We start from the raw sequence: 21,616 nt of genomic DNA, 5'->3' as shown, positions 1-21,616 counted from the left end.
TTTCATCACAAAGTAGTGGAAAGGATAACCATGGAAGCTCACGCACCAGAGGGGCAGGGTACCTTATGCGTTTATTTCCTTCAGCAAAAGGTGTAACAGCGAGACATTATTCTGTGGGCAAACCGCCCACCCCATCCTCCTCTTAGTCACAGGAGCCTGAAGAACCAAAGCTACTGCTCGCAATCAGCATCTGCTTTTAGGCAACTAAGATCTTCAGTTCAAGTGCTGTGCTTCTGAACTCTGCCTCTTACTGCTCCAGATACTACAGACAGGACCTTCCCAGCAGCTGCAACGCCCAGAGTGGGGACAAGTGCCAAGTGCTGCATGACCACGGCTGTACTGACAGGGAGCTGGTGTGAGTGCAGTCGAGGCTCATCAGTGTAACAAGGTGAGCAGAGAATAAAGGCAAAGAAAAGTAAACTGTGTTTTTCGGAGACAAAAAGGCAGCTCTGTCACAGTTGCAACAACTATTTCTGAGCTCACAGCAACAGAATTACTGGAAAATTACATGTAGAACTACTGCATTTCCAGCGTGGTTACACAGAGCTCCTTACAGAAGGCCTCAGGCAATCTTCTTTACTCCTGCCTTTGTTAATGAGGTGCAGCATCATCCATTTGGTAGTTTTTACAGTATTTACAAGTTGATGTTCTTTTGTATTCAGGGGGGAAAAAAAAACCACAATCAAATCTGCATTAACAAGTCATGTTTGCGATTGCAAAAAACTTAATTACATATATACAGAGATGTACATGCAAAACATATGAAATATATACATGTACACAGTGTCACATACACACATTACACACATTTCCACAGAAGCAACTCATCTATCAGAAAAAAAATATCTCTGTTCTTTAAAACACCATTCCTTAAAAACAGTTATTACAAGCTTCAATCAGGGAAAAGACGACTCTTTGCTCGGAGAGTCAAGCATTCAACCTATTATATACACCATTACACAGGAAGACACAGTTTGCATGTGCATATACGGGAACATGTGCATGTATGTCTACACATTTATCCATAGCATTGTGTAGCAGAATTGAGGGAACCTAAAAAGAACATCAGTACCTGTTCTCACTGGGACCCTCCTTCCTTACACACCCAGATACGACATAATGAATTAACGTAATATTCTTCACAAATATGAAACCTGTTTTGCCAGTGCTTGGAATAGCGAGCGCTTAAGATGACAGACTCTGCATACAAATCAGTTCTTACAGGAAAACAGATTTCTAGATGTGTTTGAGATTTTCATTACTTCAGAAGCAGGCACTATTCAGACCATTTACTTTAAAATATACTGTATTAAAACCAAATTAGTAATTAAGAAAAAACTAACCAAAACAAAACAAAAAAAAAAACAGCACTGGCAGAAACCCACCACACAGGCCTCTGTTCTAGGATGTAAATCCATTTAAGAGCATCACCTTGAAAATAGCACAAAGCTCCCTTGACTTCACAAGGGCTTCACAGAGACCCACAAATCCACATTAGAAGACACATTCCGTATTTCAAGCTAAACTAAGTTACGTGTCTAGCTTCCTGTTTATTAGGCAGCAGCTGATACAAACCTGCAACAGGCTAAATTCAGTTGCCTTGGACACGTTCATATACACATACTAAATTAATATTTCTAATATATCACATATCCCCTATAAAAAAATAAAAACTAACAGGCATCAGATGGACTACACCTTCTTTAATTTAGCTATGTACATTGGACCCCATGCTCTCCCTTTCTCTGGGAGAACCAGAAGTTCATGCTGTTGCATACCATGGAGAAAAGTGAATTCCTGAGAAACAGCTTTGGCCATTTCACTTATGCCTACGGGCATAACGTTACTGCAGGAGTTTAGAATGAGATTTATTACATCGCTGTTTTCTGCCTTTGAGAGAGTGCACGTAGAATAGACCAACGATCCACCAGGACGCAATGCTTTGATAGCAGACCTGCAAATAACAGGAAAAAAAAAAAATCAACATAAGAAGTGACATACTGGGGTGGAAGAACACGTAAAGTCTTATAAATCTAGAGTTATAAATAGGTATAAATTAATATGAGAAAAATAAGACCATGAAAAAGCCTTAACAGTATATAATTGACAGTTCAGGAAACTACATGCAACACCTTTTTTGCTTTTTCATTTATTAATGCATTCTCAGTTAACTGAAGGGATATTTTTTTTTTTTTAACACAACAGTGACAAGTAGAAAGCAGCATCCATCCAGAGTTGTAGAAAATACTTCAAACATTTATATGTGCAGCACAACTGTGAAAATGCTGCAACTACGCATACAAAATGGGTTACACCACATCAAAAATGCTACTAAGATACTTAGCTAGTAGCTGCTTGCGTGAACAAATATCAGAATGTACAGTTGCAGTAATAGCCTGAACTGATCACTGGGCTGTAATTTTACAAACATTTCTGCAAATTCTACAACTCATTTAAGCTGGTAAGAGGACTCGTCACTGAGCCACTACTTTTCAACTTTATTTCCTAAGGAAATATGACTTATTGGCTCATATTGTCTGTTTATGTGCCCTTCACCTATTAACCTTTTGACAACTTTTGACTAAACGAAGGCGAAACAGTGACTTAAGATTTCAAGTATCTGAAAGCTTCACGACTACAGGTAGATGGACAGAACAGCGGTTTTTTTACTTCCCCACTGAAAGAGATTTAAACAGACTGTTTACTTTCCATTAAAGCAGATCTGCAAGGTCCTTTTTCAGACAGACAAAATATAGCCTATGAGAGTACAGAAATGAGATAGGCAATCTATATTCACCAATTGCAGATTAAAATAGTAAGGAGAAAAAACCCAAATCTTGCACCACAGAAGAGCATTCTTCAAATCTGGTGCTACCACATAACTGGAAGAGGAAGCTACACGAAAAGTTCATTTGCTATTAAAATGCTCTCTTAAGGTAATAACTTTTAATCATACACTTTGGAGCCCTCAAGGACATAATGGCTCGAAGACTGAGTTGGAAGCTAGTATTCAAACAGAACACCTCACTGCTTCTGGAAAACAGATAACAACTGGGCTGAAGCAAATACCACATTAAAATACAATTGTTCCCTAAACAACACTTCTTTTGTTTAAAAACAAGAGAATCTGAACAGGTGAATGCTGTTACTCAGCTTGTGAATATCAGAGACAACAACGCAGGAGCTCGGGGGACTGCAAGTGTGTCACTGGGAATTTCGCAGGTGCACACAGGCAGGGTAGACACTGGAAGCATGGGCTCATGGAGCGCAATGACACACAGTCGTGCTGTATGCAAAGACACTGAATAATCTTAGATTGATACATATGACTGACAATACTGCATTGACCCACCCCCAAAAAATCTACAGGGAAAAATAAAAGGAAGAAAAATAAACCCAAGAAAAAAAACCCATAGCCTCAAACCAGATGAGGTGAGCAGCCCCCAAATGCAGTGAGCCTGATTCCAAGCCCAGATAAACAAACATAAAGCTCTTGAAAGATAAATTCCCCCAGAGACAGGCTGAGGACTTGCTAAGGGTGACATTTGAACAAAAACAGTTGAGAAAGGAAAGAAGAAAGTACAAGGGGGGAAAGACAAGTCCTTTTAACAGGATTTGGTCTTTTCAGGAAAAGAATCAATAAAGAAAAGCCTCATCACAATCAGGATCAAAGCAGACCACAGATCAAAGCTACTCTGAAAGTCCTGTCCGAGATAATAAGGGAACACCAGGACAAATGACTGTTTCAGACATAGATAATATAACTCTGTTCACCTTTCCAGGTGAGAAGTCCTGCATATTGTACCCAACATCTTTCTCTGGGAGGTGTATGCATCATCTTGCTCACCTCTTCTGAGTCTCAGTTACGTTAATCAGCAAGCCAAGTACATATTTTTCCTCGAGTCTATACTACTCCAATTTTAGTTAGTGTAAAAGAACAGAGCTCTCTCAACTGATGATGCTCAAAGAAAAATCAGTGTTTAATGCCTTTGTTGCATCAGTCTTCAGTAAAAAGATGGTGAGTGAGCAGATGGCTAGCACATTTAGCTGGAGTGAGCAGTTCAAATTCAGCCTGTTATAGAACAGGTTACAGAGTACTTAGGTTGTCTGAATACTTTCAATTTAACTGGGCCTAATGGACTCATTCTAAGATACTTCCAAAATTAGCTAAAGCTATCACAAAACTGCAAGCTTATCTTGGACTCGTAGTAGCTTTTGAGAGTCTGCAAAAATATTTAAGAATGTTTCAGACACAGGGTGATACAGGACAACATTTACGACGCCACCTTGAGACAGTAAAACAAGCAGGTGTCATCCTAATGTCCCTTCCTGATCTTATTGTCTAAAATTCTGCAGTTACCTGCATGCATTTGAATTTCCCAGGTCCAGATATTCATCCTTCTACCCCTGTGCATCCCAACACTCCTCAGCAGGCTACAAAAGCACTGGCACTGGACTCAAGGCCCTAAGCTGTCTCCACTGTCTCTCCAGCTACATTCCTTGCTTGCAGCCGTCCTGCTGCAGCTGTGCATTTAAAAGGGCAGCGCTTATGCTGCTGCTCTCTGGCCTGGCTCAGCAACCACAGCACGCACAGGTGTATGGAAAGTAACTATTGTAAAGCAGGCAGGAATATACAACCTTCCCTTCTCATGAACAAGCAGCCAGCAAGAGAACCGCACATTGATCCACTGTCTCCTTGGCTCACACCAGTTTTGGGAAAACATAAAAGAATTTATTTCCCCATTAATAGTTGCTTGGTTTCTAGCTTTCACATTGGCACTCAAAGAGAACTGGGCTGAAGTCTAAATGGTCTCTCAAAGTTGAGCTGAGCTTCACAATACTATTAGAAACCACTTACTTTACTCATTTTCACAGAATTTCCCCCTCCAGCTACACCTTTTCCATGCATACAGGAATGCCAAGCCAGGAGCGGGCAGGTAGTTGGCTCGGAAATGTTGAAGGTTTTTTTGCATGACAATCAAGGTGTACTTTTAGCATACCTAATAACTTTAGTCATAGAAGCAGATAACAGCAACTCCTTTCATACCTCTAAGATGGATACTACACGACCATTTAAACAAGTGAGAAAAATATATTTACCATGTAAAGGTGGAAAAGGTAAAAGGTAAAGGTAAAATCCAAAAAAGCAGATAAGCTACAGCTTATGGGGTTAAAAGCCTGGACTCTTGCTAAGTGTTCTTACCATATATAAAGTAACAACCTTTCAAGACAACACTTTCAAAGGCACTGTGCTCCTACTACTGTGTCACTGGGGCAGTGATTCAGAGGAAAGAGCAGCACAGGCTTCTGAATGCAATCCTGAAATCTCACATCAAAAACTCCCGAACTCTAAGCCTCCTTAGCTTGGGAATCTTCACTGGCCCATGACCCACAAAGGTCAGGCTGCTCAGTAGAGTTATCTTTATTCTGAACCTAAGGCATGAATTAAAATATCTAAGAAGGATTACTTTATGCTGCAAGGTTAATCAATGTATCTATCCATCTTGTCAAGTTCAGCAACAGTCGTTTCAGTGGCTGTCTTCAAAGTCAACCGACCGCCATCCCTGATTAAGCCGTGCTTGGCTTTTCATAAACCTGCACTGAGCTGCAAAATTCAAAGTGAAGAAGTGCTGGGCTCAAAGTCACAGGACGATACTGCGCTGGGCTAAGCAGATTCAGGGAGTTTGGTCCCCTTATCAGCAGGACAGGGAATTAATTCATAAGAGAATTTGTTCAAATAAATTTAAGAAACTATTCTTCCTCTACAATCAGCGGAGGGAAACAAGCTTATCCAAGGGATAGGTGAGAGCTGGAGCCTAACTTACAGACATCTGTCAGAACCCACCATTACTTCTATGACTCCACCATCTAAGAATGTAAGATTCCTCTTATATAAGGCATCTTGATTATCCTCCAAATCCTTACTTAAGGCTTGACTCTTAGCTGAAGGAATTTGGTGCCTGTTATAAGGTACTTTGTAACTTCCAAAAATGGGCTCCAAATCTAGAATTATTAAAAAGGATGCTAGGGCAGAAGACCTGAAAATATTTTTGCACCTTCCTCTTACTATAATACATTGTTTAAAAATAAAATACATTACTTAAAGCTAATTAATCTGCAGTCAGTTGTCTTTCTTTTAGTGGTACATGACCTTCATGCTTATTGAAGAACTAAAACTTTCAGTTTAAATATAGATCTAGCTATACCTAATTTCATAGTTTTAAATTCAGGTATATACATTTACCATAAAGACTTTTACATATACAGGCACTAATACTGCAAAGTGTCAAGCTTCATATGGAGAAACATAAGGATGCGTGTTAAAAGCACAGGAAACTTTTCCTGGAGCCTCATGACTTGTTCCCCTTTCCCTACAGCCCCTTTTTGGTTTAGTAACATGATAAGCCCTTAGTACTTGCAATCAAGAGCCCAAAGAAGCACCACTGTTGGCAGCTGACATGTGTAACTCCAGTTTTTATGTCGCATGCTATCATACTACACCACTGCAGAAGTGTGAGGCTATTGTTTTAGTGCCATAAGGTAGTCAAGGCATAGCAGAAAAGACTAAAATTGGTGACATGCACAACAATCCATTAACACGTCCTGTTTACCATTAAGGCCTGTATACAAGATCTCCAAGGTTAATTCTTCCAGGAGATGATATAAAACAGTATGCAAAAGAAGGAATTATGTTACAGAACTGAAGGTACTATTGCTCCTTTGTTACAAGACGACATACATGCCAAACTAAAGAAAAAAGTCAGCTCTTTTCTGGGGTTCTGAACACAACTTCAGTACGTATCAACATATCACAATTTAGGAGACTTTAGTGACATCAAATAGTCCAAAATTTTAACGATATTTTCAAATCATCAATAGCTTGGAATTACAATAGCTGGAAAACTGAAGGATAGAGCGAGATTCGCTGGCATTCTACATTCATTGGAAGTTGATGCTTCTCCACATTTGCTTCAAACTACTGACATTATCACTTTACAGCCACCAAATCCACACTTAAATCTTTGCAGCACATAAGCACAAGACACATCTGTAATCCAAACAAAAGCATGGTTGATGTCCATCCCATTCAGGAAGCACTCTAAAACAATTTAACAAATGCAGATTGCTCCCCTTCCCATTCTCAATGAGGTTTAAAAAAAATACCCAAACCCAAAACAGTACTAGCCATACTTTATATTTCTGCAGGTTCAATAGAACGTATTATACTATGGAAGTCAGAGTAGTCTATCCTAACCCCTTGTATTACAGGACTCCTGGATAGTATTTTTTTACAGAAATATTTTATTTTAAAACAGTTTTTAGTTTATTTCTCAAGATTTACTTTAACAATGAGAAGAAGCTAACAATTAGGGCAAACAGAGCAGTATTATTATTTAGTATCTCAGGGAAAAAAGACCACTCTACAGCCACATGAGAACTCTAACACCAAAAAAATCTTACATGCGACTGAAACGTAGTTAGCCAGAACCCAAAAGAGGATTTTTCTCACTTACAGAAAATGCAACACAATAGGCTGACATTTTGTTCATTCTAAAAGTCTTGGCGTCTCCAACATCCTTTTAAAAATGGGCAGACAATAAATGTGTTTCATACTATAGGTAGCACCTGCATGTCCCGCCTGCTCCTCCTGTGCTTGGGTTTACGTTGCATGCCGTTGGAAGGGTCAGCATTAATTATGTTAACCATTCAACCATTTTCAATATTGAAGTAAAAAGACAGCATATATTGTAGGGCAATTTTAAAATAATACAACACTTCAACAGTGCCATCTTTTGGCAACTGGCATGCATTTCTGCTCAATATGCAAGATAACGTCTGATCAGAATAAAAACTGCCAACCCTGCCAAGCTATTCAAGAAACAAAACAACCCAAGATGTATTTGCTTTTATCCTCAATCCTATTCTTTTCATTGACTAAAGCTATCACACATTTTGTTCTTCCTCTTACAAGGGTCCAGATACATCATGGTAATATGTCCTGCATGTTAAAGGTTTTGCTTTTTTTGATTTATCCAAATCAAAATGATATGGAAATTCCTCCTGTGTCAAAATACCAAATTTTTTAATACTTAATGACGGGTGGTGACAGAGGTGCACAGGAGACAGAGGTACAAGGTCAAGTACTCCGTCCATACCCCAAGCATGTACTCCCTCTGCTCCTCTCCATGTAAGCTTTGCTACTGTGGAGAGACACTGCAGTTCTACATGGTCGCAACAGGAGAAACATGAAGTGAACTGCTTTTCTTCAGCATTAGATTGAGCTATAAATAAAAGCAGACACAGCCACCAAAAACACCCCACCAAGAACCAAACACCACAAACCCAAAAAAACCACCCTGTTCTGCTCTAGCCAAAATTTGTCCCCAAAATCCTGATAAATAACTTCCCTATAACAAACAATTTTAAATTCTTCTAAAGCAATGACTGAACCTTCAGTTTAACATTACTGAGATTTCTCCTCTAATACACGGTGATTTCTGAAATATTCGTCCTGTTAACACAGGGCTATAAGACATCCTTCACGATGCCAGAAAAGCAGTGCCATTGTAATGCTAACAGATGAGTTTATGTCCTGTTCTCAGATTTAAGAGCCACAAGTTCCAATGCAACGCTCAAGAATTTTGCTTCCACTCTCAGCGTTGCAGCTGCCTTGCACACTCACATGCTGGGTTTCTGCATGCTCAGTATCACTAACAGCAAGACTTTTTCTAGCTGGCTGGTGTCCAGCAGTCAGAGGTAGTCTGCTTCTCCTGCTGTGACAAACCTTCAGTCCTTCTGTTGTTTTAGTCATCCCAGAATTACCTTCTTGCTTTATACACTCTGAGGTCCATCCCTCTTCCCAACTTAAACTTATTATTTACAAGAAGAAAAACATATATAGGCTGAGCAGAACCTTCTCAGCTAAAGAAGGGAGAACAAAAGACCTTTGAGGCCCACCACAGACTTTGCCACACAGCTTTAGAGTAAGTGTTTTTCGTTACAGCTTATAAAACACACATATACATAGAAAGGACTGAAGGTGAAATTAAAGCAAAATTTGTGTCCGCATATATATCTGTGATCCCGAAACAACTGCCTAGCTGCTGGGTAGGTTATTTGTTTATTCATGCAGTTATTTATTAATTCAGTAAACTTTGGTTTGCAACATATCATAAGGGACTTGATCAGTGACTTACTCACAGGGCACTGCCAAAGGCTTAAGGAACCAGACAGTACTTAAAATCAGAAGCTATTTATTTTAACATCTCTGATGGAAGACAAAATGGAGCCACAACACGGCCACAGCACTTACTCTTTGTGAAGAAATTCAAATGAACCATGAGTCTAAAAAAACTCAGTAAAATGACTCATACCACCAGCAATATAACCAACAGTGTTTTGGGGATTGGCACAGCACAAACATACCACATTTAAGCATAAGAAATTAGAAGAGAAAATAAAGACTCCTTGTCCAATCAGCAGCTACCTAACTGTTTTCATCCGGAGGGGCAAGGATGCACAGAGAGGGAACATGGTTTGCACAACAAGACACCCTGAACAGCATGCCCAATTTGAAGCCTGGTGCCACCAGTCTATGTAAGCTGTGCAGCTTTTCCGAGACGGAAAATGGTTAAATGAGTCATCCATACAACCCACAGAAGATTTTTTGGTCCAACAGTTGCAATTCTAACTAACTCCCAATGGAGCTATTTGACTAGACAATTGACTAGCATAACAAGTGGATTAAATGGTCAGCTACAGAGGAACGAGAGGAAAAATTATTACAGGGAAAGAGATGACAAACAGTGCAGAGAAGCAATGCTCAGTACAGTTTTCTGGACTTTCCTGTGTGTTGTCTTTCCCTTCTCCAGAGAAAATGGCATCCGCTTCACCGCCTCCCTCAGCTCACCTCTCCCCCTCCAGTGCTTTGGTTCAGAATTCCCTCAGGTCACTCCAAGATGTCCCTGAGGGAGCTCCTGTGCAGAGGGGTCCAGCACACTCTGACACAGAAATCTGTGGCACAAGATGGCTGCTGTATTTCCTAATGGATACTCCCTTGAGCTTCTCCTCCCCTCACAACACTCATCCATGCCATCCTTTCAACGTCTGATGCTAAAACTCAAGCACCTTCCACAATGGTAAATTTTTTTTAAAGGTTCAAGTCACTGGCTCTCACTGCCTTTGCAATGAACACTAAAGGCTGAAATATTTTTTCATCAGTAGTAAATCACAAAGAATACTGAATCACTTTGCCTGGACAGAACAACTAGCTAATTAGGAGTATCTTCCGGTTTACTTCATTACGTGCCCATGTGCTATAAAGGCCTTTGTCTTAATCAAAGCAGAAGTGGTACCACATGCTAAATATATGATGGCATATTTATTAAAAAACCTATTTTTGCCTTCACTCTACAACAACAAAAAAGCCCCGCAATTAAGAGCGCACAATTCCCCTTCTACGTACATGTGGAAAACTCAACATTTCAGTGAAAACACAGAGGTGACACTGAATGCAGGAGGAGTAGTACCAGGATTTTTCCAGTAAATCACTGTATTTACTACAAACTACGTGAAAAAGACTCTTTTTCAACAAAGTAATCTATGTTTATGTGTATTCTATGAAACCATGTCACTAATTTTCACAAACCAGAGAAAACAGAGCAGCTTATAACTTAATGTTTGTTATCTTTCTGTCCTACATTTTCAACAAAAGTTTTAACATTTATTCTAAGAAAGATATATTTTCAAAGGTCTGGACATGAGAAAAGTGGGTCCTGCGGCATGTAGATTAGCCTTTAGAGACTTAGGTTGCCAATTCTACTTGATGACTTAAGGGAAAATGTCAATCTCATCTTACCACCCATGTGTGCAGATTCGTAAACCACCAAAGTGGCTGCAAGATCAGCAGTCTCTGCTCCGGGCCTGAAGCAGCAAGACAAACACAGGCCAAAAGCTTTATGAAGCCACTTGCACAACACCTGGTTACTTATATATGATATTAACTAAAGGTTTAAGGACCCTTTAATTCAGAAAAAACAGGATCAGAATATTTGTGTTGAGTTTTTTTAAATTTTTCCTTCAAAGTAAGAGATGTGCACAACCCTCCTACCTCCCAAACTATTCAAAAAAAGAAAAAAAACCCACCACCCCCCCAACCTCAAAGCTTCTGGTAACCTTTTCTCGTAAAAGATCAGCAATTTCAAATACCATGTTATGACCAATATCCAAAGCAAAAAAGTTCTTTGTACAGAGGGAAACATTCATTTTATCTCACTATTGAGCTCTACTTGCACAGGGTTTGTAAAGGAGATACGTATGTTACAAAGAACCAGACACGGTTCCTTAAAAATTGTATTTATAAGCAAAACAGGGATTGAAACATTACTAGGAAGAATAAAGGGTTCTCTGGATTTCTCAAGCCAAGTTTAATGCACCATCCTGAGTTCTGCAGAAGGAGAATACATAGAACTCAAAAGAGATCAACCAGGAAAATGAGCATTTTGTATGGCTTATTTTGCCAGCAGTAATCCAGAGCACACTTCAGACTTCTCATGCACCCTGAATTCCCCCAAATCTCTTAACTTTTGTGCACGTGTCTTCAGTATTCAAAACAATTTCCCTTGTAGCTAACTACTAGGGAGGAAAGGAGGTGAAAAAGGAAAGTCAACCAATACATATCTTTTAAAGTTAGTCTGAGCTCCTGTGGACCAGAACTCTATTAAACACCAATCTGAGCTGTTTAATTACTGAGAGAAGTTGCATAGAGAAGAGTTACAGCAGTCTGAATGTCCTTGCTGCATTTTCTAAACTGTATCCTGTTGGATTAATTTTCAGCTGAACCCTAACACAGTTTCTTTCTGCTGCAGTAACTGGTCTAGGAATAATTACAACATCCGTAACGGTTTCACCATTAAGTTATTATGCACTCGAGCTTAACCTGAAATTTAATTTCTATCTGAGAACTGATAACATTGGTAAATTCACTTATGGGAACCACTGCATTTTGTGCTAGCATTCAGTGTCAGGAAATGAACATCCCTTCCTTACTTTGCAATTTGTTTTCTGCATGAACACTCCAAATAATAACAAGATTTGCAGTGTGTTCTTGGATTATAGCACTCAGCAGGGGTGCTTTGGTTTTGGTATTAACAATCATTACAATCTCAATTTCCTTCAAATCAGTGGTGCCCTCACTGCTTATAAAATCTGCTGCTCGGCATTTATGCCACGTGTTTACATTTTAGATTTTGTTCAGACTGGAGTAGGAAGATGGTTGCATCAGTTTCAACACTTCTTCCAGATCTTCATTCTCTGAAGCCTCTATGTACTTAATAAATTACACTGTATTGCAAAATATACTTTTCCTTCACTTCCTCTCTGATGTCCCCAGCTTCCTCCCAAGCAGACTTGCTAATAAAAAAAAAAAAAAGAAAAACTGATTACAAATGAAACATTTCTTTAATTAGGAAAGAGGGAATCTCAGATTTTGGGCTGAGTATCCACTTGATAGAAACGAAAATAGAACTCCCCTTTCTATTTCATTCTTCTCATTTGTGTGTTATCCTTATAATTAATACGACTGCTAAACAGAAATAATGCTTAGTCCTTATACTTTAAGCTTCATCTTCATATCACAAAATATTCCTTACATCTCTCAATAAAATTGCTGGGATCCAGCTTTATACTTGTTTTTATTGTACAGATACAGGAACCAAGGTGAGAAATGTCCACGAGCATAAAGCACCAGGTAATCTGAATGGATAAACCAGAGGTAGCTCTCCATGAGCTGACTCACGTAAGATGCAGTACAGCTGGATTAATGTAGGTTCAGCCTTCCTGAATATTACTGGAATAGGCTTGAATAGGGTAGCATTCCACAATTTTAGTTTCACCAAACTTCTAATGCACTTGCAGGAATCATTTAGCCTTTTCTGGTCTCATTTTATCATTTCCTTTTTCCCTTTCACATTGGATCTGAGATGCCTTTAGTATTGGAAAATCATTCTAAAGTCATCAGATAAAAGGAACAATGAAAATACAGTAACCAGCTATACCATTTACTATGTATGTGTCAAATATTTTTACCCAATAACACTTGTAATCTCTAACTCTTGAAGCTAACCATTTAGCTCATAAGTTCCAAAATCTTTTAGAAGACAAAAAAAATTCCAGTGCACATAACAATAGATAGGTCTGAGTAGCTCTGTAAATTGTCCAATTTTGAGCTGTGAAATTGAAATTACCATCCCTTTACTTCAATTTACACACCACAAGCATTTTGTCCTTACAAATCTAATTCTTACTGCTGTTGCTATAGTAAAGTATACTTTCAACAGAAGCACAGTTCTCTTCTTGATTTAGGAATAATTCAATTAAATCTGATTTGGGCTGACAGAAATGGCTCCTTTTTTAAAAAACAAGGTTCCTGCTGTCATGAGTTCTCTACTTCAGGATTACAATCTGGAGTGATTTATGCAAATTCTCAAAATTTCCCTGCATGATATATGCTTTCTTTTGGTAGGGGTTCACAAACTGCGTTTTATATGTCAAATATTGAAAAGGGAAAACTGAAACCGGTCAGTGTTTTAAATGTGATTGATTTCTTCAAAGGAAATGGGTGACATGATGCATTACTGCAATAAGATACTCATATTTCTATTATAAATCATAGGCTTCTACTAGGCCTTTTTCACCTGGAAATCATGCAAAACCATCTTGAACTGCTGCAATGAGAACTTCCCATAAAAACTTTTTTTCTTTTTTATAATATGTTCTTTTTTCCTCAATTTGGTTTGACAGATGAACTTCAGGCGTGACTGTTACTCTGCTAAAAACACTCAAGTCCAGAAGATACTATTGGGAAGTCACTTCGCCCGTCCCCCAAACGAGAAATAACTGTAGAGTTTGGAATGCTTCTCAAATGCTAGCCTATGGCTGGTATCATTAAAAAGTGTAATACATGACAACCTTGATTTGGATTATTGGGTGGATGCTCTTCAAAAATAAGCAAACAATCCTCTCTCCCTCACCAAACCCCACATTCTTTTACTTTTGTACCCTATCAATTATGATCTGTAGTCTTTCTGTGCGACAAATAGTCACATGGGTACTAAATTTAAGCAGCATGTAAGAACATGCAATACTGGACTCAATCTCTTTACATAAACAGCCCAAAAAGCAAATTCTGAAGCAGCATCAACTAATGAGCCAAGCGATGGTTGGTAACTAGTGCTGAGTTACAGCTGTTTTCAGAAAGACTGCAATAAAGAACCATAAGAGATAATTCTGTGAAAGAATTTGGGGAAAAACGCCCATCTTAGCAGGTAGAAGACTACTTTCACAGAGAGTTTATAAAAAACACTTAAAATTATAGGCATGTTTTTGCTTCAGCTGGGGAATATAGAGGAAACCCTTTTAGCTGTCTCCAGCAAAAATATTTTGATATGGTACCAGACTGTTCCAAGCCATCTGAAAATGGACATATATGTGCATGGTAAGAAGACTGTAGAGCAGTATGGTAGCAGAGGACCTAGGCCTCACTGCTTATATTTCCCCATATAAACTTCCATGTTCACATTAACCTATATAAATGCTAAACAGCATTGCAACAACATATTCTTCACATTCTTTTCAGATGGTGAAACTTGGTTTTTGTCATTAAACATAACAAATCTTGCCCCCACGTCATTTTTATTAATTATGGAAAGCTTCTTTAACAGCTTTCCTTTGCACTTCTCACCTTAGCAGCTGGAATTGTAGAGACGATAACTCCTTGCTTTGTATTAGCCTAAGTGTAGCTTGCTGAATATCAGAAGAGAATAGCCAATTTCTGTCATTTGAACAAGGAGCATCAACCAGTACCTATACAATAAATAACAGCAAGTAAGACAATTAACAATAAAGATATTAACTTTCTGAATGCTGTGTGCCAAATATCTACTCACTTTTGCAAATGCTTAGAACACCCTTTTGATTTTCCATTTCAGGGGCAGAAATTATCTGATTACTATTTTGAGATGTTTTTATGGAGTTATTGGGGGTTGGGGGAGATAAGAAATCACTGCTCCAAAAGCACCCTCTACCTAAATAGCTTTCACTTATTCCCCTCCTTCCAAATTACACACCATGCAAAGAACACAGCTGCGAGGTGTTTAGAATTCACTACCAAGGCTAAATGGGTAACATCATCTAACACACGAATAAATGCAGAACAGGGTTCAAAAAGTGATTCCTGAGGCTCTGCAAATCCTCTACATGACCTTGGCTCCCCTTGATAGGTCAGATATTTTTGCAGGGGTCAAAAAAAAAAAAAGAGAGCAGCATAGGAAGAAAAAGCAGCAGAACGCAGAAATATCATTTGCTAATAAGTAATAATGTTACCTTGTCATATAATTCAGGCTTAAGATCTCCAATCTGTCTACCATCCAGTTTAGAGACCATTATTAAGTTAATCAAAGGATCCGGGATGAAGGATTCTATCGTCTGTTTCAACCATCTTGACCTCAAATCATCATATTCATTACAGTGAAACTGACCTTAGAAAATAAAATAAAAAAAGTAGTAAACACCCTAAAATAAGTCTTTATGTTTTTTGTGTTTTTTTTTTTACAAATATAAGGAGTTACACCAATTTCAGAAATTCTACTGTTTTGCCATGACTGCCATTGAGTTTACAGCTTATGTGCTTATGTTACTGCACATTTTATAACTCCACTGAAGTTTTATAAACCCGAGTAAATTTCAACATGCCTCTACAGAGCAATCCCTAAATATTTACTAGCAAGTACTTATTGTAGCAACAGACTTCCACAGTAAAACACACTTTCAACATGATCCATATCCACATTTTCAACAATGTGGCCGGAGTAGTTATCTCTTCAGAAGAAACTCTGCTGTTGCTTGCACCCAGACCAGAAACACAGCACAGTATTTTCTCCTCTTAGTGCTGTTTTCTAATTTAATAAAATTTCTATTACCATATCTCCACAGGTTGTCCTACATCATGTTTGCCACACAGAATACGGTATACCTTAGCATTCACTGAGGTGTATTAAGAATCAACTTCCTTACGTCTTACGCTCTCAGCAACACCTTGGTAACTTCAAAAGCAACCATTGGATAAAAGCAGGTTTTTTTTTCCCCAAACCTTTTGAAAGAGCAATCCGCATGTAATTTACCCCACTGGCATCACCTCATTCCTCTAGAATAGGAGGGGAGAACCAGCTGTAATCAACAGGTGCAGGTGGTTATAGTAATGGTCTCATCATTAAGACCACAAGGTGCTGTGAACAGTTTGAGACAATTACTATCCAAGCTAACATATAAACTTGGAAACAGCAGTTACAGCTTGCTTTAACTCCCTGACTCGGAAGAACGGAGCTGCGGCTTGCTGTTGCCTTCTAAACACTGTGATTATCTTAGCGCCTTTCTGCAATATCTAGGTAGATTGAGACACAGAGCTTATTAAATACTGATATAGAACAATTCCTCATCAGCCTTCTCCCTTTGCCTAGATCTTGCACATTTAATTTATTATGCTCCATTTTACATCAGTACACTTAAATTTACGTACGCTATTTGGATAGCATAGGCCAGAGAGGTAGCAGAGGAAAAGAAAAAAAGTACAAGTATTCTAAGACTTCAGATTATTTTCCTCCCTGTGCGAACAAATCTACATGATTTTAAGTAACTTCTTGAGAAGAATAAGGGAACCAGTGGAGGAAGAAAAACATAATGCTACTCCACTTCTATCAGTCTGCAGTAACCTACATATAAATAACTACTGCATTCCTCATCCTCTTTTAGGTTAAGAGACTTCATTAAAATCTTATTAAACAGTACAGATCTACTTGGAATATAAATTGGTGTTTGTTTTTTTGCCCCCGATCCAAATATTGTACAAAACATGGGCACAACCAACAGCCCAGGCACAGAGCTGGGGATCAGCTTCCAACAGCACCTTGATACATTACCTGGACAGGCACACTGCAGTATAGCTACCGATTTACCCCCTGGTGCAGCACAGACATCCAAAACGTCTTCCCCATCTTTCACTTCTAACGCCAGCACTGGCAACAGCGAAGCAGCATTCAGCAGATAATACTCTTTCAGTTTACCAGCCTGGTGCTTTTGCGCAGGGAATCTCCCGGGAGTTCTCCTGATGTAACATTTCAATGATGCAGGAAGATAGGGCAAAGGTCCTTGAAGGGCAGGATGATATCCCTTCACACGCAAGGTGCTCTCCAGTTCAGTAGACTGGCTGAACTTGTTAAGCAGGACGGCATACTGCCAGCACAATGGGTGTGTGAGTACATCTCTAGATTGAAAAAAGGAAACACTATTTAATAATGAGGCGAACAAAATGAGCTTTCCATAGTGTAGGAAGATTTTTCTTATGTAAGGGTAACAATCTCACCATTGGATGATTCTGATACAATCAAAAAGGAATAATTTTGTTTGGATACAATTAAGAAAAGTATGCAGGAAAATAATTTTAATTGGAAATCAAACAACCATTTTCTCTAATTATTGCATTTAAAGCCCTAACTACTCCTGAAACGAGATATTCTCTATTTTTCCTAATTCTTTAACAAATGACTGTAGAAGTTATAAATTATGAAGCATAATGCTCTTCCTGACTATAAAGTACTTCCCTAGGGACAAAGAACAACTGTAAGAGTTGTAAATACCACAACAAAAAGAATCACATTGGCTTTGCAATGGTTATTCCAGCCAACACCATAAAATACAGTTTTTACATTTGCTCTTTTCTAATTTCCTTTTATGTTCTGCAAACATTGGTCCAGAAAAACTTAAATCAATGGATATTTCTGGAAGACAATAAAAAAGCAGTGTTTACGTAGTAGGAACACGATTGTTGCATTTTAGTTCACATTTTCAGACCTTTCTTACATGGAATTCCCCCATTTTCTATCTGAATTTATCTCAGTATTTCTTCATCTAGCCTAAAAAAATACTCCTCAGGAATATTCACTGCCTAAGAGAGAAATACGCATTGATCTGACCTAAAAGAGTTTTTAAGTTGATTCACCTAAACTAATACTATACATCTGTTTATTTTTTTAAAAAAAAACAACAATGGAGACACTTATTTTAAACTAGTATTTAATCCAAACAGGCAAAACCAAAGAGGTGACTCAGAGGAATCACGTAGTTTCTAAGACTCTGATGACGCAAGATGCTTTTCCCTTCAACATAATGTGGCACTGATCATGGGATCACTCCTCATGCACTTTAGGGCAAAGTCAACTGCTTTTATTCAAATTCCTGTTGCAATGTATATAAGCTAAGCAGTGAACTTCTCCAGAAGGGCTATTCTGCTGACTTTCCTATGAGTGACAACCACCAGCACTAGTAGGGAAGGGAAGATGTCTTCTCTCCATACCATAGGCTGTTCTTTAGGCAGATGTGTGATCAAGGCTCAAACTAAGTGATAGCCTTTTCTGTATATGTTGTTAATATGCAATTTCTTCTAATAAAAGAAAACAGGGGATGTACTTCTAACATCTTCGTCCCAATCTCTCAAGATACTATAAAGCCCTAGGGGACAAAAAAAAAGTGTAAAGGTATGCTATTTAGACCACTTTTTTACAAAACACTCAACAAACACATAAGATGGCAGTCTCCTTGCAGTGCATATGCATACAGGAGAACAGAAACTTCATCACATCCAGAAGAATCACATCAAGGAAAAAACTAAAAAATTCATAGTTTTAGTCTTCTGTTACTTAACACTTTTATGCTGGCTCTAAACTGAAAATAAAATGAAGCAGCTGTTACAACCCATGACTCTTTTCAAAGTTATTTTAAGAAGCACTTAAATAACAGAACCTCTCCTCTCCCTCACCCATCTCCCCAATCAACACACCTGACACTGGCCCATGTATCTCCCAGTTCCATTGTGTACTGCTTCTCAAAATGATCCAGAACGACTTGACAAACCTGCTTCTGAAGTTTCCCTTTTGTTTTGTTTTCCAGCTTCAGAGAAAGGAGGAAAAAAAGAAAAGCTGTGGAAACAAACAAATTAAACCCTCCCTAGTTCTCACTAGAATTACTGAAAGAACATTTTATCAATTTAAATCAACTTAGTATCAGTGATATTAGGATGCTCATCTATCAAGGTCACATCACACGTGGCAATCAAGACATAACAGAAATTTTGGAGAACAAACAAGTTAAGCTAGCATACTCTCTTTTTCCCCTACCTGTAAAAATGTCATTCAAAGCTTGCTGATAACACTCCTCCATACCCACTATGCTAACAAGAGTGGTTCCTGGGACTCTAATACATGAGGGGCAAAATAAGGAAGGCACGATTACCACCCTGCACTATGACCACCTCTGCTAAGACGTACCCATGCACTTAACTGAAAGAAAGAAATTAATTGGAGTCAGTGTGGAAGTCAGCTGGAGTTGAGCCGCAAAGCACTGCAATAGCTAATTTATTCCAGGAATAAGGGGGGGGGGAATCAGTTATACTTTTTGATTCTGTTTTTTTAATCTGTGTTGTGTAAATTTTGTAATTTGGGGTGGTTGTGAACTTTTGGTTTCCAAGGAAACTTGTGCTATTCAGAAGGAAAACCCCAAAGGTAAACACTAAGTTTTGCTGATTTTCCCCCCATAGGACATGCACCCCCACCCCAAATCCCTCCACCCGCTCCTGCCAAACATCGGCCCGCCCTAAACAGAGACACTCAATTACCGGGAGGGAGAACCTGAAGGACCCACTGAGCTCCGAGTCACTCCAGTTGCCCGTTAATTTCTTAACCGAACACCAGGGCAGGTCCGCGGGCCTAGTGGCCGCGCCTCCAGGGCCGGAACCGGGAGGTACAACCCCAGAGACGCGCGCGGACAGGGCACGGGGGTGGGGGATGGCGGGGTTTGGCCGCTGGGAGCGGGGCCCGGGCGCGCGCTGCGGCTACAAGCGCGCGCCGTCCCGCCTCGCCCCGGGAGCGTTAAACGCCCCAAACCGACGGCGCCGCCATTTCGCACTCGGAATCCTCGCTCCCCGCGGACGGGCCCGCCGCCCGGCACGCGGAGGCAGGGGCTGCTGCCGCGCCGCTGGACGGGCCCCAGCTCCCGGAAGGGCACAGGGCGCCGCTCCCGCCCCGCTTCCAGCTGCCGCCCACCCCCCCTCCGCCCACGGCTCACCTGCCCGGAGGCCCGGGCGGCCGCTCGCCGCGGCGGGGGGCCGGCCCCGCCACCGAGTGGGTGCGGCGGCAGCAGGCGGGCCGCCGCGCGCGGCAGCCTCATGGCTGCAGGTGTGGGGTGTGGAAGGTGCGGGAGCGCGGCGCCCCCCCGCGGCCGGGCGGGGTTGCGGGGGGCAGAAGGGGCGGCTTCCCCGTGGGGCCCCGCCGCTGTCCCAGCGCGCCCCGGAGGCGCAGGGGTGCGGAGGCTTTAGCGCGGGAGGCTGTGCTGGCCCCTCCGCCTCTCCGGGCGGGAAGCCAGGTCGATGCAATGCCCGCCCCCGGCACTCATCAGCTGGTCCTCAGGCCAGAGCCCGCCCAAACTGCTGCTGCTGCCGCCGCCAGGCCTCTGCTAACAGCTCTTCCCCAGTCCCGAACTCCTGGCTGGTCCCGGCTTACGCAGGCTTTGGCAACTGCTATTCAGCTGTTCGACAGCCTCCTCTAAACCAGACCACAGTCCAGCTCCGGCTTAATCTGCTGCTACTGCAAAGGAATATGGATAGAAACTTTGTAATTACTCCTGCATATTTTCTAATAACCCATTCTCTGGGAACAGTAACCAGGAGAACCACCAGACCCCAGTTTGCCATCTGTAACTGGTTTAGCAGCACTAAAATTGGAGGCTATGAAATGCTCAGGCAGTTCATTTTCCGCCTGCTTCATCGGAACGGAGCCAGGGAGACCTGTGAACTCCTCCTACGAGAAAGGGCATCTCGCTTTGTTGGCCACCTCTTGCTGCAGTCGATGCAGCCTAGCAAAACAAAGTCACCACATGCCCCCTCTCTTTCAAAAGCCCATTTGCCCACTCCTTCAGTAAGAGCAACCCCTGTGAAAACAGCAAGTTTGTTTGATGGTAGTTTTAATTAATGGCTGCCCACGCAGCTTCTGCGCACTGAAACCGGCCCCTGAAATCCAGGCTGGAAAGGGGTGCAAAGGTAAAGGCAGGAGTACTATCATGTAGATAAATATTTGAGTTTCAGGCACTGACTAATGAAGACTAAGGACACTTACGCAAACCTCATACAAATTACCATCAAACCTGAAAGCTTATTTTAAAATGTTTCAGTCAGGATCCTGACAAAGAGCCAGTAGAGAAAATGGAGACCTCCTACATATCAAATATGAAAGGAAATCAGAAAGGCTTTTTTGCTAAATGCGTTGTACTGACAGATACAGAACAAAACTGGTGTAAAAAGTATAGTTCTCTGCATTTGTAATAATACCAACACCAGGAACATACAAGAAAATATAAACAATAATTGATTTTTACTGTACCAATAAAGCAAAAAAGTATGCTGAATGAATTACCTTCCCCTAAATCTAGGGCTATATTCCACTTGTGGATGGAGCTGTCAGTGTTGCTTAATATGTCTGAAACCAGTAAGATTTACAACACATCAGCAAAGATT

The 21,616-nt window shown here is 40.3% G+C and overlaps 1 protein-coding gene across 2 annotated transcripts; it reads right to left on the bottom strand.

Moving 5' to 3' along the window:
• Window positions 1-562: 562 nt before the first annotated feature.
• NSUN3 (NOP2/Sun RNA methyltransferase 3) lies at window positions 563-20,475 on the bottom strand. 2 transcript variants are annotated; one of them, XM_064468720.1, is made up of 6 exons: window positions 20,173-20,473; window positions 18,890-18,999; window positions 16,974-17,317; window positions 15,382-15,536; window positions 14,741-14,862; window positions 563-1,954 (listed from the first exon to the last, which is right to left on the bottom strand). In XM_064468720.1, exons 1-6 carry the CDS (start codon window positions 20,272-20,274, stop codon window positions 1,693-1,695), a joined length of 1,095 nt encoding a protein of 364 aa, XP_064324790.1. In that variant the 5' UTR covers window positions 20,275-20,473; the 3' UTR covers window positions 563-1,692. The 2 variants fall into 2 exon arrangements, with proteins under 2 accessions (XP_064324790.1, XP_064324799.1); XM_064468729.1 differs by lacking the exon at window positions 563-1,954 and adding an exon at window positions 10,782-10,923 and having other exon boundaries at window positions 20,173-20,475.
• Between the last annotated feature and the right edge of the window lie 1,141 nt (window positions 20,476-21,616).

The sequence above is a fragment of the Phalacrocorax carbo genome, chromosome 1, assembly GCF_963921805.1.
Source record: "Phalacrocorax carbo chromosome 1, bPhaCar2.1, whole genome shotgun sequence".
Classification (NCBI taxonomy): Eukaryota; Metazoa; Chordata; class Aves; order Suliformes; family Phalacrocoracidae; genus Phalacrocorax; species Phalacrocorax carbo.
This window is presented reverse-complemented; position numbering and strand designations above follow the sequence as displayed.